The 18,901-nt window shown below is 34.9% G+C and overlaps 1 protein-coding gene across 11 annotated transcripts in view; it reads right to left on the bottom strand.

Moving 5' to 3' along the window:
* The window catches only part of Ahi1 (Abelson helper integration site 1), a 176,500-nt gene that overhangs the window by 28,056 nt on the left and 129,543 nt on the right, over positions 1-18,901 (bottom strand). For 8 of the 11 annotated variants that reach the window (XR_009227363.1, XR_009227367.1, XM_058581423.1 and 5 more), the window contains 2 exons: positions 7,494-7,656; positions 3,991-4,088 (listed from right to left, as the gene is read on the bottom strand). Coding sequence is in view for 7 of the 11 variants with exons in the window: in XM_058581423.1 (XP_058437406.1) it covers positions 3,991-4,088; positions 7,494-7,656 (261 nt within the window). In the remaining 4 variants the exon portion in view is untranslated. Of the gene's footprint in view, positions 1-3,990; positions 4,089-7,493; positions 7,657-7,967; positions 8,028-18,901 lie in introns of those variants that run through there. The other 3 variants (XR_009227370.1, XR_009227371.1, XM_058581428.1) reach the window with 2 other exon arrangements.

The following is an 18,901-nucleotide window of genomic DNA, read 5'->3' on the forward strand; positions in this document are numbered from 1 at the left end:
CTTACTTGTTTTGACAACTGGCTATAACACCCTCTACTTATCTTTGTGGCGGCCACCTACCTTTGGACCTCATGGGTACTCTAACACTATGGTTCTCAATGCAAATTAAAATCACCTAGAAAACTCTGGTTCCATTCTAGATCAATTAAATCAAATCTGCATGGTGTGGTGATGGTCACCAATATTCAGTTTTTTAATTTCTTAGGTGACTGCAACAAGAGCCAAGGATGAGACCTGTACTCTACCACAATAATTAAGGACATTGGCTCCTACTTCATCAGTTTACTCTATAAACCAATTTTTGCTATCACCTGGAATTTTAATGTTGAAGAGAACAAACTGTCTGATACTCTGGGTCATAGTTCCTGAACCAGCTCAATGTTATTAATGTGTCCTTAATTTCACTTCAGTTCTTATGCACACTCTATCAGTCATTACCTGGAGTACTTGATACATGAAATATTAAATAAGCAAGAGAGTTTCTGGCCTTAAACACTATAGTTGCTCCAGCTTGCTAAGTCCCTTACCGTACACTTCTGTGCCTCCACTTGGACATGGACAGCTTATTGCAAACTTGCAAGGAACCTAGCTTTCTAAGTGTGTCAATCTTCTCTTGATTCTCCACCTTCTTTAATCTGGCTGATCCTCCATGGTATATCACTCCAATGGCTCTTACCAAGGCTATCACATCTCTTACCCTCTTGTTCCTCTAACATACATACAAGTTCAAATCTTTCAAACTGAATTTACCTTTTCCACTGCTATGCCCAAGATACTGAGCACCACTGAAGAAAAAAATACAACTAGGGGGGACAGGGTGTAGTGCAGTGGTAGAGAGCTTGCCTAGCATGTATGAGACACTGGGTTTGATCCTCAGTACCACACAAAAATGAATAAATAAAATAAAGGTACTGTGTCCATATACAACCAAAAAAACTTAGGAAAAAGGAAAACATTTTTTTAAAAAATGCAACTACAGAGATTTGTGGAACCTACATTTTCATGGTATCCCAATAGCAGTTACCAGAATTACTGAGAAATCTTTTTACATTTCCCAAATGAACTCTTGTTCCTACTTTTCTTGGAGGGATTCAAATAGTCTCTTTTTAATCTCACTCTTTTGCTCCTCACATTAGATGTGGACCTTGATTTCTGTTTTGGAAAGCATAAAGATATTCTTTCTATACTTCAACTATATCAACTTATTTTCATTCTCATCCACACTTACTTGCCTTAGAAGGGTATTGCTCTAAGCTCAGCACTGCTGACATGTTTTTTTGGCAGATAATTCTTTGTTGAAGGGAGCTGTCCTCTGCACTCTAAAAGGTTTAGCAACATTATTTACGGTAGCTCCTCTGATAGCTCCATGGCTGGGGGTATCAAACTAGTATGTACAAAGGGTCTAGATTTGACTCTGAGAGGTCTCTACCTACTAGATGCCAGTAATATCCCCCTCCTTCTAGGTGAAATAACAAAAAATGTCATCAAACATTGCCAAATAATGTCTATTGGGAGGCAAAATCACCATTATGTGAGAACCACTCTTCTACGTCAAGGCTCATCTATACATCTCTTTCTGATTAAAAAACAAAACAACAACAACAAAAAACCTTCCCACTTCCTCCAAGATCACTTGTACCATTGATGTGTTTTATGGGTCTTGAACCTGTCCATTGGCTTTGTCTCCTTAGTATATAATTTTATATGTCTCTCCAATATTAAAAAAAAAAATCATTCCTGGACACCAGGTCACTCCTCCAGCCACTCTTCCAATCCTTTTTTATTCTTTTAAGTGACATGTTGAGAATGACATTCATGAGTTCCCTTGCTGAGGCACCATTCAATTTTTAATTTACCCTTAATCCTCATTACTGCACTGATACTGGTGCAAAGCTACTAGGATCCTTTTGATTACCAAATGCTTAGGTAACTTTCCTGCTTGGCTACTTATGACTATATTCTCCTTGAACTTTTCTCTCCTAGCTTTTCATTCTTTAACTATTTTTTAAAATATTTTTTTCTTAATATTTCCTTTTTTTTTTTTGGACTTCCTTAATACTAGTGTTCAATTGGGTTTTATTCTTGGCTGTCTGTTAGAACTTGACAACACTCTTCTGAGCTACAGTCTCTGTTACAAGCTTCTATCTACTGATATAATACAATGAATACACTAATTTCTCTTCATCTAATTTTGAATCTCAATCCTCTCTCAAAATTCAATCCTGCATTTCTGACCCTTGATGAATACTTCTATCAGGGAGCACTATAGACACTAATAAATTGAGATGTCTAAAACTGAGCTTATCTCCTACTACTCACCATCCCTTGTCTCTATCTCCCCAAATCTTCCTAGTCACTTCATAATTCCTACAGTACCACCATCTATTCAGCTGTATAATAAGCTAGGGTTCTTAGAAAAATCCAACATTCCTTCATTAATCATATTCACTGAACCATAAAATTCTGCCAATTATACCTTATTTCCGTATTCCTCTATCCCCACTAGTTCAGCATTGCACATTTTATTTCTATGGATTCCTAGTTTCCTTGCACTAGGTCTTATCCAAATACTATTCTGTCACTAGAACAATTCCTACCCCCGCCCCCAGTGCTATAGATCCAACCCAGGGATTCACACAGGTAAGCGCTCTGCCACTGAGCTACATGCGGCAGGCCCTAAAATGATCTCTTTAACATGCAAATCCTTACAAACCACTCCCTGAGTTATCTCTTTCAAGGAATTCCCTTTGGAGAATAAAATTAAAGCATTTTAGCACAATACAATAAGCTCTCAATGGCCTGGTTCCTGCATTTCTCTTCTCTCTCCATTAGATACATGTTCCATGTTCCCCAGACCTAATCATTAAAAATCATCATGGAAGTAAGGTATGTGCAAAAAAAAAATTTTTTTTTTTACCCTCAAATGTGTTTTCTAAGTTCATCTACATAGAATATAGTTTTTCATCCTAAAAGCCTCAAGTCAAGCACTTGAACTCGCATTGTGCACACAGTCTCATTACAGTTCCCAGTCTGTTGGAATTTCTTGCTCACTCATGTCTCACCCACTTGCCTGAAGGGCAAGTGTCTTGTCTACTCACTCCTGTTTTGGTGGGGACTAAAAATATTTGTCCTGGAAGTAGGAGCTCAATAAATACAGGTTAAATGGCTGAATGGTACATGACAGGTTCAAAAGAACTTTATCATGATATTGTAATGTTATGTTTCTTGACCAATATTTGTTTTAAAAAAAAAAGTACATGTCAGTTCACCAGAGTTAAGAAATAGCGAGGCTACTCAATCAAGAGCTACTGTCACTTAGGCAAGAGCTACCATCACTTAATAAAACAAGTTTAATATATATATATAATGGTACAGTGCTTGTTAAACCTTTCACTGAAGTATAACTAACATCGAAAGAAGAGTGACTGATGTCTCTGAGGAATCTGATGGCACAGACAAAACAAAACAACAACAACAAAAAAGAAATAACCCACATTTCTATGGCTGATAATATATCCACATTCATTTTAACTTGAAAGTGTTTTAGATTACTGGAAAGTAAAAGAAATACTCCATAAAGACAGAACACATTTATTGTGTGGACTCCAGTGACCTTTAGCATAAATGTGTACCTCCCAGGTGGAGCTGAGAGTAGCACCAATTATCAAATTTGAAGAAACAAATATAGAGTGGAAATAGCATCACACTTAATGTCACAAGTTCTACTTTGGGGTCTCGTCCTATCACTTAGACCATGACTTGGGGTGTGGGGGGGTCTACTTTATTTTCTCTGAGCCTCCTCAGTTTCCTTATCTGGAAAATGGCTATAACAACATTTGTCTTATGTATTTCATAATGTTGGTGCCAAGATCAAAAGAAATAATGTAAACAATGAAGGATTATAAGCATGAAAATATAGAAACATTTTATGCATAGAGAGTGAAAAAATTAACATACATATACAATACTTGAATTCTTTAAAACAATTACCTTTTGAGGAGCTGAAAGCTTTTCTGTTTTGGTTTTTTCCTTGGGGGTTAAAGGAGGGGAGCGCTCCTTTATCTCTGGAGGCAGTTCTTGATATAGTGCTGGAAGTGAAAAAGGAATTTATGTATTTATATTGAGAAGCACTATTTGGGGGAGGGTTATAGTAACAGAGGAAGCATATATGAAATTAAAGAGCAATTAATGTTCAATTCCTTGGTATAGCAACACGCTATATAGCACTTATTCATGATGGAAATTTGTTGTCTTAAACATTAATTATTATTGGACAATTTTAATCAGCAGGATTTCAGAAACGTAGATGGTACCATTCTCACTTACTATATGGTAAGAGAGATGCTTACTTCATTTTATCTCAATCCCCAATCACCAGGAACCTACTGTAAGCAAGGTTGTCTGCTAGGTACTGCTGGAGATAGAAAGATGATCAAAAGACAGTTTTTGCTATCAAGGAGCTTATAATCTGGTCAGGGACAGACATGTTCACAAGTAACTACAATATAAGATACAATGTGGTATTACTTGAAAGAGAATAACAACAAAACAAAGTAATGTGGGGATGAAAAAATGCTGAAAGGAAGATGTGGGAGTGTGATGGACTTTGAGTAGGCAGGTTTCACCAGGCAGAGGTACAGGAAAAGGATAATTTGGGAAGATAGAATTCATTTCATTAATGAAGAAGCATGGTTCCAGGACTATCATGATGTTGAATCTATACAGTGTTGAACTTTAGAGTTTTAAATATACTACTCTACTCTATATGATCTATTAAATCTATACAGGATATTAAACCTACAGAGCTATATAGGAATTTTAAAGACTTAAAACAAAACTCTATTTTGGTTAAAAGCAACTCTGAAGTGAAAGAAAATGCTAAACTATATTTGATCAAAAATGTACAACTAAGATTGTAAGATATATTAGCTGGCTTTAGATATGGGTTGGTATTATTATTGGGTTTCTTTATCTCTTACAGAAAAGAGTGTTAGATGTGATTAAGGGAAGCTGATCTTGTTCTTCTTTCCAGTGACTTAAGATACAAAGAGAGTAAGTCCTTTACAATAATGGGGTACCATTTTCTGTCATTGTGCTGTTCTCTTAAAGAACATGGTTCTCAATTGAACAGCAGGTATAGATTCTGTTAATATATATACTCCTTTAGATCATTTGTTTTGCATATTTGGCTTCAGATAAAGATCAGGAATAATTCCTCTTACTATTTTTAGAGTGGAATATGCTGCTGAGAAACATTTTTTTTCCCTTGAGTGTAAAAACCAGGCAGTTCAGTTTTTGTTAAATTCAAGTAAAAAGCAGGATAAAAGGGAAAAGAAAATTCTCTTCTGATGAAGTATGAGAACTCAATTATTATATTCTTGGGTAGTCTGAAAGTTTTCTTCCCTGTTTGTTCTGGCCTTTACAGTGCTCATCCAAGAAGCAATGACCGATGCCAAAACAAAAAAAACCCCCAAAACCCAAAAAACAAAAACTCCACCATCAATTATTCTGGGACATAATAAGGAGTTTTATCAGTTGCAGAATGGTCTCAAGATAAGAAATTAATTCTGTGTACAACCACCAACCATCATTGTAATATGTTTCAGAGATTTGACTTGATTATTATGAAAGAAAAACAAATTTTATAACTCACTGTAGATCAAATATCTATAACCTGTCAGGACTTGCAAGCCTAAGAGTTATTTCTATAAACTGAAGTTAAAACACCTAATACCACCATCCCCCAAAGGCACACAATCTTCATATATTTCCAGATGAAAAAAAAGGTGTAGATGTTTTCACTTGAATCTTACAGGAACAATGGATTGTAAGACCTAGTTAAAATTACCAAATCCTCCAGAGTAGTTATGATTGTGTGGCAGCTCTTGATTTTTAGCTACCCCTTTTTAACCTTGGCTGTTGATTCTGTGCAAGAGCCATCACTGGAAAGGAGAGAAAGGCTAGCATGGATATTTTTACATTCTGAAAGTTAGAAATACTGAGCTTTTGGGAGATGACTTAAATGCTATCTTACATGTACTCAGGAATTAGCTTGTCCTAACATTTCTCCCTTCCTCTCAGATCATTTTAAGTTTTCTCCATTATGTATTTTAAACATAAAAATATACCTCTAGGAAAAGTATATTTAAGAGGTATCAGTCATTTGTTATTTAGGAAAAAATAATTAAAACAGTGGCACAGAAAAAATTATGAATTATGTTGCAAGAGAGAGAAGTAGGTAATTTGGATATATATATCTTTTTAAAGGGAAGGAGTTTGCTGAAGGCAGCAGATAAGCTGGGGAAAGGATCTGCAATGAGACTGGGGGCCACTTGAGAAAATGGGGAGAGGGGCATGGGGAAGGAGGGCACAGACACAGTACTATCAAGGTGCCAAAGATAGTTTTATCTAGAATTAGACCAGCACTCACTAATTAAGGAGGAAACAAATTCTTCTTCCTCCCATCTGTTTTGCTCTCAAAATTCAGAACTTAGGTTAGGAATCAATAGTACCTTTGTTCAGTCATGGTTTGAGTTAGATGGGGTTTCATAGACTAGCCTGAAAACCAACCATTATTTATAACAATTACTTCTTTGTGGTAACAAAAGACTTAACAAAAAATATTTAAACAGAGTGTTCTCAATTTACTACATTTTAAATCAAAATCATATGATTTTAGTGTTTCTGGAAGAAAATTAGAATTGATATAGCTCAATGTCTTTCTTTCACAGGAGGAAACTGAGGCACCTCATTGTAACTTTTTTTTTTACCTCATTGTAACTTGCTGAGCTAGGATTAGAAGGCAATCTTCATGGTCCCTGGCAATTGTGCTTTCTCCACACTGCAAGTTAACTACTGATAGGAAGAATTCTTTTGAAGAAGTATTACCATAATTTTTTCCTTTTTAAAAAAATTATTTCCTTTATTTTCAGGCTTTGTTAGTTCTATTTTCACCTCTCAAGGCCTGGCTGTGAATCTACAGCGTTCAGAATTCATATTTAGAATTTCTTTTCTAGTTGATTTTTTTCCTTTCACAAGCGAAGGCTTAATATACTTGAGATGGAACAATCTATTGTACTTTTGTTTTAGCAGGTGACCAGTTAGGACTGAAGTGTGCAAAGTGGGAGTTGGGGAACTAAGGGTTCTTAGGATGCTCATCAGCTGAGGAGTCACTGTGGAGAGAGAAGAGGTGATGAAAATGTTTGTAGTTGGTGGCAGGGTAAAAGGAACTAAGGGAGAAAGCTGAAGTCACAGGGCAAGTCCCCTGGGATGACAAGTACAATCAGCAAACATTCCAGTTGCAGAATACAGTAGTTTGAGGGCATGCTAGTGCCTCCTCTTTTTGTTTTTTTACATCATGAGTATGAAAAGAAAAACCCATTGGTAAACATGCAAAGATTACAAAGACAGTAAATTAAAGGGTAAAAAATGATAAGATCTTGGACTATCAGTTAGACCATATTAGTAAACCAGGAAGGGAGCATAAAACTTACTTTCACTAGCCACATGATTAGCTGGAAAATAACCTTCCTGTCCCTTTCCTACGCTGCCATACCACCAGTCTTCATTATCTTTGAAAAACACTCGGATAATGTCTCCGCGATGGATGGTTAGTTCATCTGATCGGCTCGCTGTATAGTCATAAAGAGCCACTACCTAAGAGAGAGATAAGACCACCACAGCTTTATCACAACTGTGCCACAGAGAAACCCCCAACACTCACTTCCTGTTGCAGTAGAGCAGCTGAAACCAAAGCAGTACTTGGGTAAGTCTGAGGCTGTCTCAGGGTTTGCTAATGGAACCAGGGGTGGTGGGAAGACAGCAGGAGCAACAAGATAAAAGACTGTGGGACTGAGAAATGGTTAAGAACATTCAACACACTAAGATTAGCTTCAAAATAGCAGATGTTAATTTTTTAAAGTAAATTACTTGAGAAGCAAATACAAAAAAGCTCACACGCCATTCACTTTCTTAGAAGTGTTTTATACTACACCTTTAGATCCTGTTCTCTGTGTAAGCAGATGCACCTGAAAGAAAATTCTCCAGAAGGTTAACAGTTTCACAAAAAGGAAAAGCTCAATGGAATAATCTGATTGTACAACTTCATTGTGATAACTAGTTTATTGTTAATGTCTCTTTTTGAGATAAGTTTCTCTAGAAACACATAGTTTTTGGTGTTTTTTGTAAACAATCTAAATCTTCTGACTATCTTTGAAAATATCCTCTAAGCTTACTTTCACTTTCACTAGGTCCAAATTTAAAAGAAAAGGGCTTTTTGTGTTTTATAGTAATCATTATATATATATATATACATATATACATATATACATATATATATATATATATATATATACACACACACACACACACACACCCTTTTGAAAAACTCAAGTCAAAAGGTATGGAAGTGGCTGCATAAGCATTTAAAAATCCCTCATAGCAGTTAAAGGAAGGGAGATTTTAATCTGTATTAGATCTGAAGTATTGTATAAAGTAAGACATAATAATAAGTATTCCGAAGAATACACTTATTGTACTGTTTTTTTTCCCCTCTACTTTAAAAGGGTTTGAAAATGTACAGGTTACACAACTTTATTGAAATGGAAAAAAATCATTGTAATCCTTTGCAAGTAGATTGAGTGCTGATTCATTCACTTAACAACTACTGAAATCCTAATGTGCCTGGTGCTATATTAAGTACACATGGTAAATAGATATCTTGTAGATATTTCTACAAGAGATATTTGATTAAGACTTTGCAGGAAAACTAAAGGATAATCAGGAATTAGCCAGGTACAGAGGGAAAGTGTATCTCAGTCAGATTATACCACATGTATAACAGTCCCGTAAAAAGAAACTCAAAATAGTTCAGTATAAGGGGAGCCAAGCATTGTGGGTGAGAGCCAAGAGAGCAGGGTTGGGGAAGTTAGGGTAACGGAGGAAGTAGGGGTCAGATCATGCATGGTGAAGGAATTCAGACTCAATAATATGGCCAATGGAAAGATGGAAGGGTTTTCAGCAGAGGATTCTATTAGTGTTTACAAAACAGTTCTGGTACCTTTAAACATATTCAGTAAGATTTATTAACATATCAACAGGCAATTTTAATGTATCATGTTTGGAATTAACTTGTCACTATATGGTAAAGGGCAGTAACAATAATCTAAATGGTTCAAATGCAACGCCTATTATACTGCCTAGCATAGTACTTAATTTACAACATGCAGTGCAGGATGTTAAGGTTTATAAATTTCTTATGTTGACGCTAAACCACTTATGTAAAAGTAGAAACTTTAATTTCCCCCTTTTTCTTCTTTCTCCAGACATTGTCTTCTTCATTCTCCTACTTGGCACTATCATGGAAGAGAAAAACTAATTAAATACAATTGTATGTCTACCATGTTCTGGACAGCATAGTAGATACTTGTGTGTTACATTACTGAGCCTACATGAAAATGCTGTGAGGGCAGATATTCTTATTTTCATTGGACATATGAGGAATTTGATGTACAAATAATTTAATAACTGGTAAATTAAGGTCAAATAAACTAGCAAGTCAAATAAACTAGTCAGTGGTAGGATCAGAACTTATAACCTAGATTTTTCTTTTTCTTTGTTTTCAGAAGACCAAACACATTTATAGGCCATCTTTGTCTAGAATCATCTACGGGGAGAAAGAAGCAAAGAGGAAAGGAGGTTAAAATACATTTCTGGATAGCGGCACATAAGGAGTTTCCTATGCCAAGAACACCAAGTGTCCTGGATCACCTGCAGGCCCATTGTGCCCCTTTCATGATGCACAAAACCCCAATCTCAGGAAACTCTATAATGGTTTGTTCCTATTGTTCCTCATCCCAGTTCTGCCACACCGAGATACCACAACCTTAATGAGTCTTACTTATGCAAAGACAAGATCAATGTATGCTTATTTATTTGAGTCCTAGTTGACTATTGAAAAGGCAGTCAGTGTATGCATTAGAATCACTTAGGAAGCCTCACATCAGGCTTGTCCCTGTGTGGACTACTAGCAATCTGGAGCTCTTCAAACTGAAGTTTGGAAAATCTTACTGGATTTTCCATGAGGGTCTGTTCATTAAAGAATCCCTTCAGAGTTACAAGGGTCCATAAGACCTTGTATAAGATCCCACACTACATTTTTCCTATTACAGTATCCACTGATTACTGTATCCTCTTCTTAAATAACGAAATATAGCACGTCAAGTCACATGGCCTGCTACTACTTATCAATATGTTCTATACTCTATGAATGTTATGGACTGAATTATGCCCTCAAAATTCTTAGGTTGAAACCATAACACCCAATGTGACTGTATTTGAACATACGACCTTTAAGGAAGCAATTATGGTTGAATGAGGTCATAAGGGTAAATCCCTCATCAATAGGACTAGTGTTTTTATAAGTAAAGAAAGAGACACCAGGAGCATATATGACAGGGAAAAAAGGCCATGTGAGGATATAATGAGAAGGTGACTGTCTACAAACCAAGACAGGCCTCAGGAGAAGTCAATACTGTCAGCATCTTGATCTTGGACTTCTAGCTCCAAGACTGTGAGAAAGAAAATTTCTATTGTTTAAGTCATCCAGTCTATGGTGTTTGGGGGTACGGTAGCCCCAAGCAGACTAGTGCAGTCCCACAAACTAATGGTAATAGATGAATTCCTGACCATCATCCTGTCTTGGAACTACAAATATCCTGATGTGGAAACAATACTTTTGTCATCAAACCCCACAACCAGCAATCTTGGGAGGGTGATGGGAGGTAAGGACACATTCTCTAGAATACTAGAAAAATCTGTGGAGCGTGTCTCCATCATACCTTTATTGATATTTAAGTATGGAACTGCTACACAACAAGGAATCAGCATTAATGTGCCAGTCATCCATATTTTGGCACTGTGATTTGACCATTTGGCTATGACTATTTTCTTAACATACCAGAAACATAAGACAAAAAACACATGGCTTGAAAATCTGCTTGTGTTCTAGTGTGTGTTTCTATGCACTGTGCTTTTATCTTCTTGTGTGAAAACCACTTGTTCTTTTCTGATAGTCATATTTTACATAGCAAACTTCATTATTTGTCTTAATTTGGCAGTAGATTCTGTATAAATCATGACCTTTCCATCTATAATTAGATTTTATTATGTTTCTGATACTGTAAAACTCTTTTTAAAAAGTTGGGAAGCATAGTCCCATCAAGCGGTTTGTTTTTGAATTAACGCTAGCTTTATCTTGTCCTTGTTCTGTCAAGCCTTACTACAGAAAATGTCTTGGCCATTCTCCTGATAAGTATGTTCTGTAATGTACCATTTCTTCCCCATAGTGGTTGGCATGTCGGTAGGACAGAATTATCCTCAGCAATATGATCTTCCTCTTGAGCTGACAAGATAGTTTTGAAATCATTCTGTGCAAAAGTTTAAACACATGAGCTAATATGTCCACGTCAGTAATAACAGAACTGGGAAATGAGATATTTCACAAAATCCACTTTGTTTACATACAGAGATCCTTGATTTATATTAGGATTATATTCTAATAAGCCCATAAATTGAAAATATATTTAACACCTAATCTATCAAACATCATTGCTTACCCTACTCTACCTTAAATGGACTAAAGCATAATTACATTAACCTAAAGTTGGGAAAAATCATCTAACATAAGACCTATTTTATAACAAAATCTTGAATATCTTAAGTAATATATTAAATATTGTACTGAAAGCAAAAAACAAAATAGTCATATGGGTACTGTTTCAACACCATCCTAAAGTTAAACCATTCTAATTGGGGACTATATGTGCTTGGATTCTCTTTCTTAAAGCCAAGTTGCAAGAACACAATCATGGCTAAGTGCTTCCTTGTCCTTCTACCCTATGAAGATACAGAGAAGAGGTGTCATCTGTAACTAGGAAACTGACCCTCACTAGACATAGAATCTGCTAGCACCCTGATCTCGGAATTCCTAGCCTCTAAAACTGTAGGAAGTTTCTGTTGTTTATAAGTCACTTGGTCTATGGTATTTTGTTACAGTAGCTCAAATATAATTGGTACCAATTAAACCTTTTCTTACTAGATATCACAACTCACATACTTTGTTATAGTGAATCTTCACTGTTTTATTGAAAAGGTTCTAATAAAAATTTTATTTTTTATTGTAGATTAGTGGGGTTTACTGTGATATTCCATATATGCCTATATCATGATTTAATCATGTACATGCAGCCTTCTTTACCCTTGCTCTCCTTCCCAATCCCTAGTCATCCCTCTTCTCGTTTAAGGTTAACTTTTTTTACTCATTGTTTCTTTTAGTTTCCACATATTCTTAAGAATACTTAACTTTCTGTACTGGTTTATTATGTTTAATGTGATGTCTTGATGTTTCCCTGATATTGCTCAGGGAGTAGGGTGGGGTCATGTTGGGCACCTTGATCTCGGAATTCCTAGCCTCTAAAACTGTAAGAAGTTTCTGTATCATTCATTTTACTGCAAACAACAGAATTTCACTCTTTTTATGGCTAGATAATACTTCAGTGTGTGTGTCTGTGTGTACACATACACATATCTCTACTCCTATGTATCTATTTATATCACATTTTCTTTATTCATTCATCTGTTGATAGGTAGCTAAGTTGATTACATAGCTATTGTACATAGTGCTGTAATAAATATGGACATTTGGTATCTTTTTTATATGCTGATTTCTTTTAATTTGAATATACACTTAGGAATGCAACTACTAAATGGTAGTTCTCTTTGTGCTTCTCTGAGAACTCTCCATACCATTTTCCATAGTTGTACTAATTTACATTCTTACGAACTGTGTACAATGGTTCCTTTTTGTCCACATTCTTACTAGCATCTGTTACTACGAATTTTTTCATAATAATTATTCTAACTGGGGTAAGATGGTATCTTGTTACAGTTTTGATTACATTTCCACGATTGTTAATGATATTGAACGCTTCCTCCCATATATTTATTGACCATTTGTATTTCTTCTTTTTAGAAGTGTTTATTTAGATCATATGCCAAAAAAGACTATAAAATATATTTTTTTATTGATCTTGCTTTGATCCGATTACTACATTCTATGCCTATTTACTACTTTTAGATTGGAAATGTTTACCTGCACTGTTGTATCTTGGAAGTATATAACTTGTTTTGATTTTTACAGGGACTCATGGCTGGGTTTCTCGAGTCTCAGAGCAGACACTGGACCAGCAATGTTGGCACAGCTAAGACTGAAGATTCTTGGAGATGGACTGAATGCATTTTGCATTTTGAGACAAACATGAGCCTTTGGGGATCAGGGGTAGAATGCAATCATTAGGATATGTGTATCCCCTAAAACTCATATGTGTTAGACTTGGTACCCAGCCAAGATGCTACTAGGAGGTGCTAGAACTTTTAAAAGATGGGACTCAGTGGGCCATCTTATATTGCTGTGGGCATGCCCTTAAAGAGTTTGTAGAACATCAATCTCTTCTTTCTTTTTTGCTTCCTGGTCAGGAGATGAGCAGCTCCCTCTACCATGTACTTCTTTCATGGCATATGGTCTTACAACTGGCCCCAAAGCAATAGCGCCAACCAATCATGGACTAAAACCATCCAAGCCTGTGAGCCAAACAAATGTTTCCCCTTTTTAAGTTGGTATCTTGGGAAATTTATTACAATAATAGAAAGTTGAAAAACATAAATTTTGAATAGTATCTTTACATGAAAAAGGTAATAGCCAGACATCAATAATTAACTGCTCATGTCACTAAAACACTGAGTACTATATATTTCTAATTTCAATGTCAATCCAAAAATTGTTGGAAAAGTTCACATATATGCTTATGTGTTTGGTTTAATGAAGAAGAAGATGAAGATATAATATTAGAAAGGACAAGACATTCCCACTTCAGTGTATAATCCTAATTTTGAGACACAGGGAAATATAGACTATTGAGTAGGGGACTCTAAAAATTGCCAAAAATTACTTTACATAGAAAGTAGCAAACAGAATCTTAAGAAGCAAATGTAAAACCATGAGCTTCAGAATATATGAGCAGAAGGGAATCACTTCTAGAATGGTGGAATCATAAAAATTGGCTCCTGCATAAAGTCAAGAACACTGTCAAAATTCTTCCAAATCAACTTTATCAGAAATCTGAAAACTAACCAAAGGCTTGCAACAAACCAAATGTTATGTATGAAAGAAAAAGCAGCTGCATTTTGGTAAAAACAGCAAACTTTGTATTTTAAGTTGACACATTCCCAGTACTTCCTTGCCAGCTCTATGGTATGCTTGAAAGCCAACAGTCTCAAAAATATAATAGCTATGAAATATAGTTGCCTAGCAGTCAGTGGAGAGGACAGATGGGCTGAGTGCCTCCAAACTTCCATCTACAGAGAAACATTACTCTAAGACTGTGGAGCAGCTCCCAGAAAACCTCCATTCTCAGGTGTCATTTTATTAGACATGACTCAGAGTATGCTATATGAAAGATTGTAGTCCTAGGGCATTTGTCAAAAACAGTCAATGACAACTGTTTAACACTGCATCTACCTTGGTGGTGACATGAGTTGGGACTAAGAGAACTTGTTTTCCACGTTTGCCACATTATATTGTCTCAAGTGTCTAGTTATCAACAACAAAAAATTATGAAAGACACAAAGAAACAGAAAAATATAACCAAGCAGGGAGCCAAAAATGTTAGTAGAAATTATTTATGAGAAAATCCAGAAGTTGGACTTACTAGACAAAAGATTTTGAATTAGCAATATAAAGATGTTCAAAGATTTAAGAGAAAATCTGTCTAAACAATTAAGAGAGTGTGAAAATAATCTCTCACCAAAAGAAAATATCAACAGAAAGAGCATTTTAAAAATCCCCTCAAATCTGAACTGAATAATATTCTGAGGTTAAAAAGAACAATATTTACTAGAGGGATACAACAGTAGATCTGAACTTGCAGAAGAAAGAATCAGTGAACTTCAAGAAAAATAAATTGAAACTATCTAGTCTGAGGAACAGAAAGAAAATTAGTGAACTAAAATGAAGAAAGTCTGAGAGACTTATGGACACCATCAAATTTACTGATTTGCGCATATAATAAAAACAGAAGACAGAGAATGAGGAGGAAAGGGAAGACTAAAAAATATTCACATCAAGACATCAAACTGTTGAAAATGAAAACTAAAGTGATAATCTTAAAAAACAGTGAGAAAAAAACAACTTATCACTTAGCAGAGATAAGTAAATATCAGAAAATGTGGAGGCCAGAAGTTAGTAGAATGATACAAAAAGACTCAACTAAGAATTCAACATCCAACAAACTATCCTTTGAAAAGGAAGAAAAAAATTAATGTATTTTAAGATAAATAATCAGAGAGTTTATTGCCATAAGACTTGTCCTTCAAGAAAAACTGGTGCAAGTCTTTCAGGCTGAAATGAAAGAGCACTTGATGATAACTCAAATCTACATGAAGAAATCAAGAACACCAATAAAGATAATTACCTAATAAATATAAAAGCACACATATTTTTGTTTGTAATACTTTTTTCTTCATCTGACTTAGAAAACAACTTTGTAAAGAAATAGTTATAAGGCTAGGGTTGTAGCTCAGTGTAGAGCACTTGCCTAGCATGTGTGAGGCACTGGGTTCGATTCTCAGCACCACATATAAGCAAATAAATGAATAAAGGTCCATCAGTAACTAATAAAAAATATTAAAAAATAAATAGTTATAAAAATATGCTGATGGGCTTTACAACATATAAAATGTTATTTGTAAGAGGATAATAGCACAAAGGATGCAGAGGGGAAAAAACTATACTGGAGCGAAGATTATATATACTATTAAGTTGTTATTAATCCAAACTGATTATTTTAACATGTTAAGTATAACACTAAAGTGTAACTATTAAGAAAACAACCCAATACATCAGTGATGAATGTTCTGAAAGAGAAATTAGGAAAACTACCCAATTCACAATAGCCTCAAAAAAAAAAAAAAAATCCAAACCAAAAAACCTTGGGAATCAATTTAACAAAAGAGGTGAAAGACCTCAAAATGAAAACTACAGAGCATTAAAGAAAGAAACTGAAGAAGACCTTAGAAGATGGAAAGATCTTCCATGCTCTTGGATAGGGCAAAATTTATCTCGTCAAAATGGCCATACTAACCAAAGTGATATACAGATTCAATGTGATTCCAATTAAAATTCCAATGTCATTCCTTATAGAAATAGAAAAAGCAATCATGAAATTCATTTGGAAAAATAAGAGACCCAGAATAGCCAAAGCAATCCTTAGCAAGAAGAGTAAAGTAGGAGGTATCACAATACAAGACATTAAACTATACTACAAAGCTATAGTAAAAAAAAAAAAAAAAGGCATGATATTGGCAGCAAAATAGACATGTAGACCAATGGTACAGAATAGAAGACACAGAGACAAACTGATATAAATATAGTTATTTCATACTAGACAAAGGTGCCAAAAAACATACAGTGGAGACAGATAGCTTCTTCAATAAATGGTGCTGGGAAAACTGGAAATCCATGTGCAGCACAATGCAACTAAACTCTTATCTCTTACCATACACAAAACTCAACTCAAAGTGGATCAAGGACCTAGGAATTAGACCAGAGACCCTGTGCCTAAAAGAGGAAAAATTAGGCTCAAATCTTCATCATGTCAGATTGGGCCACAACTTCCTTAACAAGACTCCTAAAGTGCAAGAAATAAAATCAAGAATCAATAATTGGGATGGATTCAAACTAAAATCTTCTTCTCAGCAAAAGAAAAAATCAATGAGGTGAAGAGAAAGCCTTCAGTTTGGGAGCAAATTTTTGCCACAAGCATGTTTTATATCTCCAGGAGATATAAAGAACTCAAAAAACTTAAAACAAAAATCCCCCAAACACCCCAATAAATAAATGGGCTAAGGAGCTGAAGACACTTCTCAGAAGAAGATACACATTCGATCAACAAATATATAAAAAATGTTCAACATCTCTAGTAATTAGAGAAATGCAAATCAAAACTACTCTAAGATTTCATCTTACTCCAGTCAGAATGGCAGTTATCAACAATAAGTTGATAAGTTATCAACAATCAACAATAAGTTGGCGAGGATGTGGGAAAATTGCAGGTGGGACTGCAAATTGGTGCAACCAATCTGGAAAGCAGCATGGAGATTCCGTAGAAAACTTGGAGTGGAACCACCATTTGACCCAGCTATCTCTCTCCTCAGTCTATACCCAAAGGTCTTAAAATCAACATACTATAGTGACACAGCCACTTCAATGTTTATAGCAGCTCAATTCACAGTAGCTAAACTGTGGAAGCAAACCTAGATTCCCTTCAATAGATGAATGGATAAAGAAACTGTGGTGTATATATACACAAAGGAATATTACTCAGCATTAAAGAGAATAAACTTATGGCATTTGCAGGTGAATAAATGGAGTTGGAGAATACCATGCTAAGCAAAGTAAGCCAATCCCCCAAACCAAAGGTTGAATGTGGATGGTGATCCATAATGGGGGGGCATAGGAAAAATGGAGGAACTTTGATTGGGCAAAGGAGAGGAAGGGGAAGAAAGGGGGGACGGGGGGATAGAAAAGATGGTGAAATGAGATGGACATCATTGCCCCATTGCCCTAGGTACACATATGACTGCACATATGGTGAAATGCTACGTTGTGTACAACCAGAGAAATGAAAAGTTGTGCTGCAATTGTGTTCAATGAACCAAAAGGCATTCTTTGATTCTAATTAGAATAAATAAATTAATTAATTAAATTAATAAAAATAAAAATAAACTAACCCAAGGAAATATTAAAAGGAAAAGAGAATTAAAATAGTATAGTAAAAAACCCCACCAATTTTAACAAAAACATGAATAATGGAGGAATAAATGAATAACAACAAAACATATATTCTTAAATGTAGGATACATAATAAATATTAAAGCAGTGAATAATCTGACTATAAAACCAATTGCCTTTACAATGCATCACAATAAATATAACAACATAGGTCTAAGACTGATATGCTAAAACTCACAAACACTCTTCAAAATGATTTTAAGATTTAAATAAATGGAAATATTTTTACCAATAGATGGGAAGAGAATATATAGGAATTTATAGGAATTATGATGAATTTATAGATAACATCTTTACAATGTTATCTATAATTCATCATAATTCCTATAAAAACCTTTACAAAAATTGAGATGATCAGAAAATTCAAGGAATCTAGAATAGCCAAAACAATTTCTAAAAAGAATAAAGTGATAGGAAATACTCTGATTCTAAAATTTCTACAAAGGTACAAAAAATAAAACAGTGTAATGGTGACATAAGGATAGGCATATGAATCAATGTGAACACACTGAAAATCTAGTCATAAACCCTTACATTTGTGGTCAACTAATTTTAATGAAAGGTGCTAAGATTGTAAAATGAGGAAAAAAAAATCCCCACTTTTTTGACTAAATAGGGCTACAACAACTGGATTGCCAAGTGCAAAACAATAAAGTTGGATCCATAATTCACACTATATATAAAATTAACTAAAAATGGCTTATAAGACTTAATGTATTTATAAAACTTTCATAAGGCAATATGGAATATAATTTTTGTAACTTTGGATCAGGCAATGGGTTCTTAGATATGAATTCAAAAGCACAAGTGACAAAAGGATAAAGTAGATAGATTGGAATTTATCAAAATTTTGTGCTTCAAAGGATATAATCAAGAAAAAGAAAAGAAAGCCTACAGAATGGGAGATAATATTTGCAAATTGTGTATTTAATAAGAACTTGTATCCATTAAATCTGTGTATTTAATATGAACCTGTATCTAGAGTTGACAAAGAAC

This window comes from Marmota monax, unplaced genomic scaffold (assembly GCF_021218885.2).
Source record: "Marmota monax isolate L192 unplaced genomic scaffold, Marmota_monax_Labrador192_F-V1.1 WCK01_AAM20220418_F8-fsc00030, whole genome shotgun sequence".
NCBI lineage: Eukaryota > Metazoa > Chordata > Mammalia > Rodentia > Sciuridae > Marmota > Marmota monax.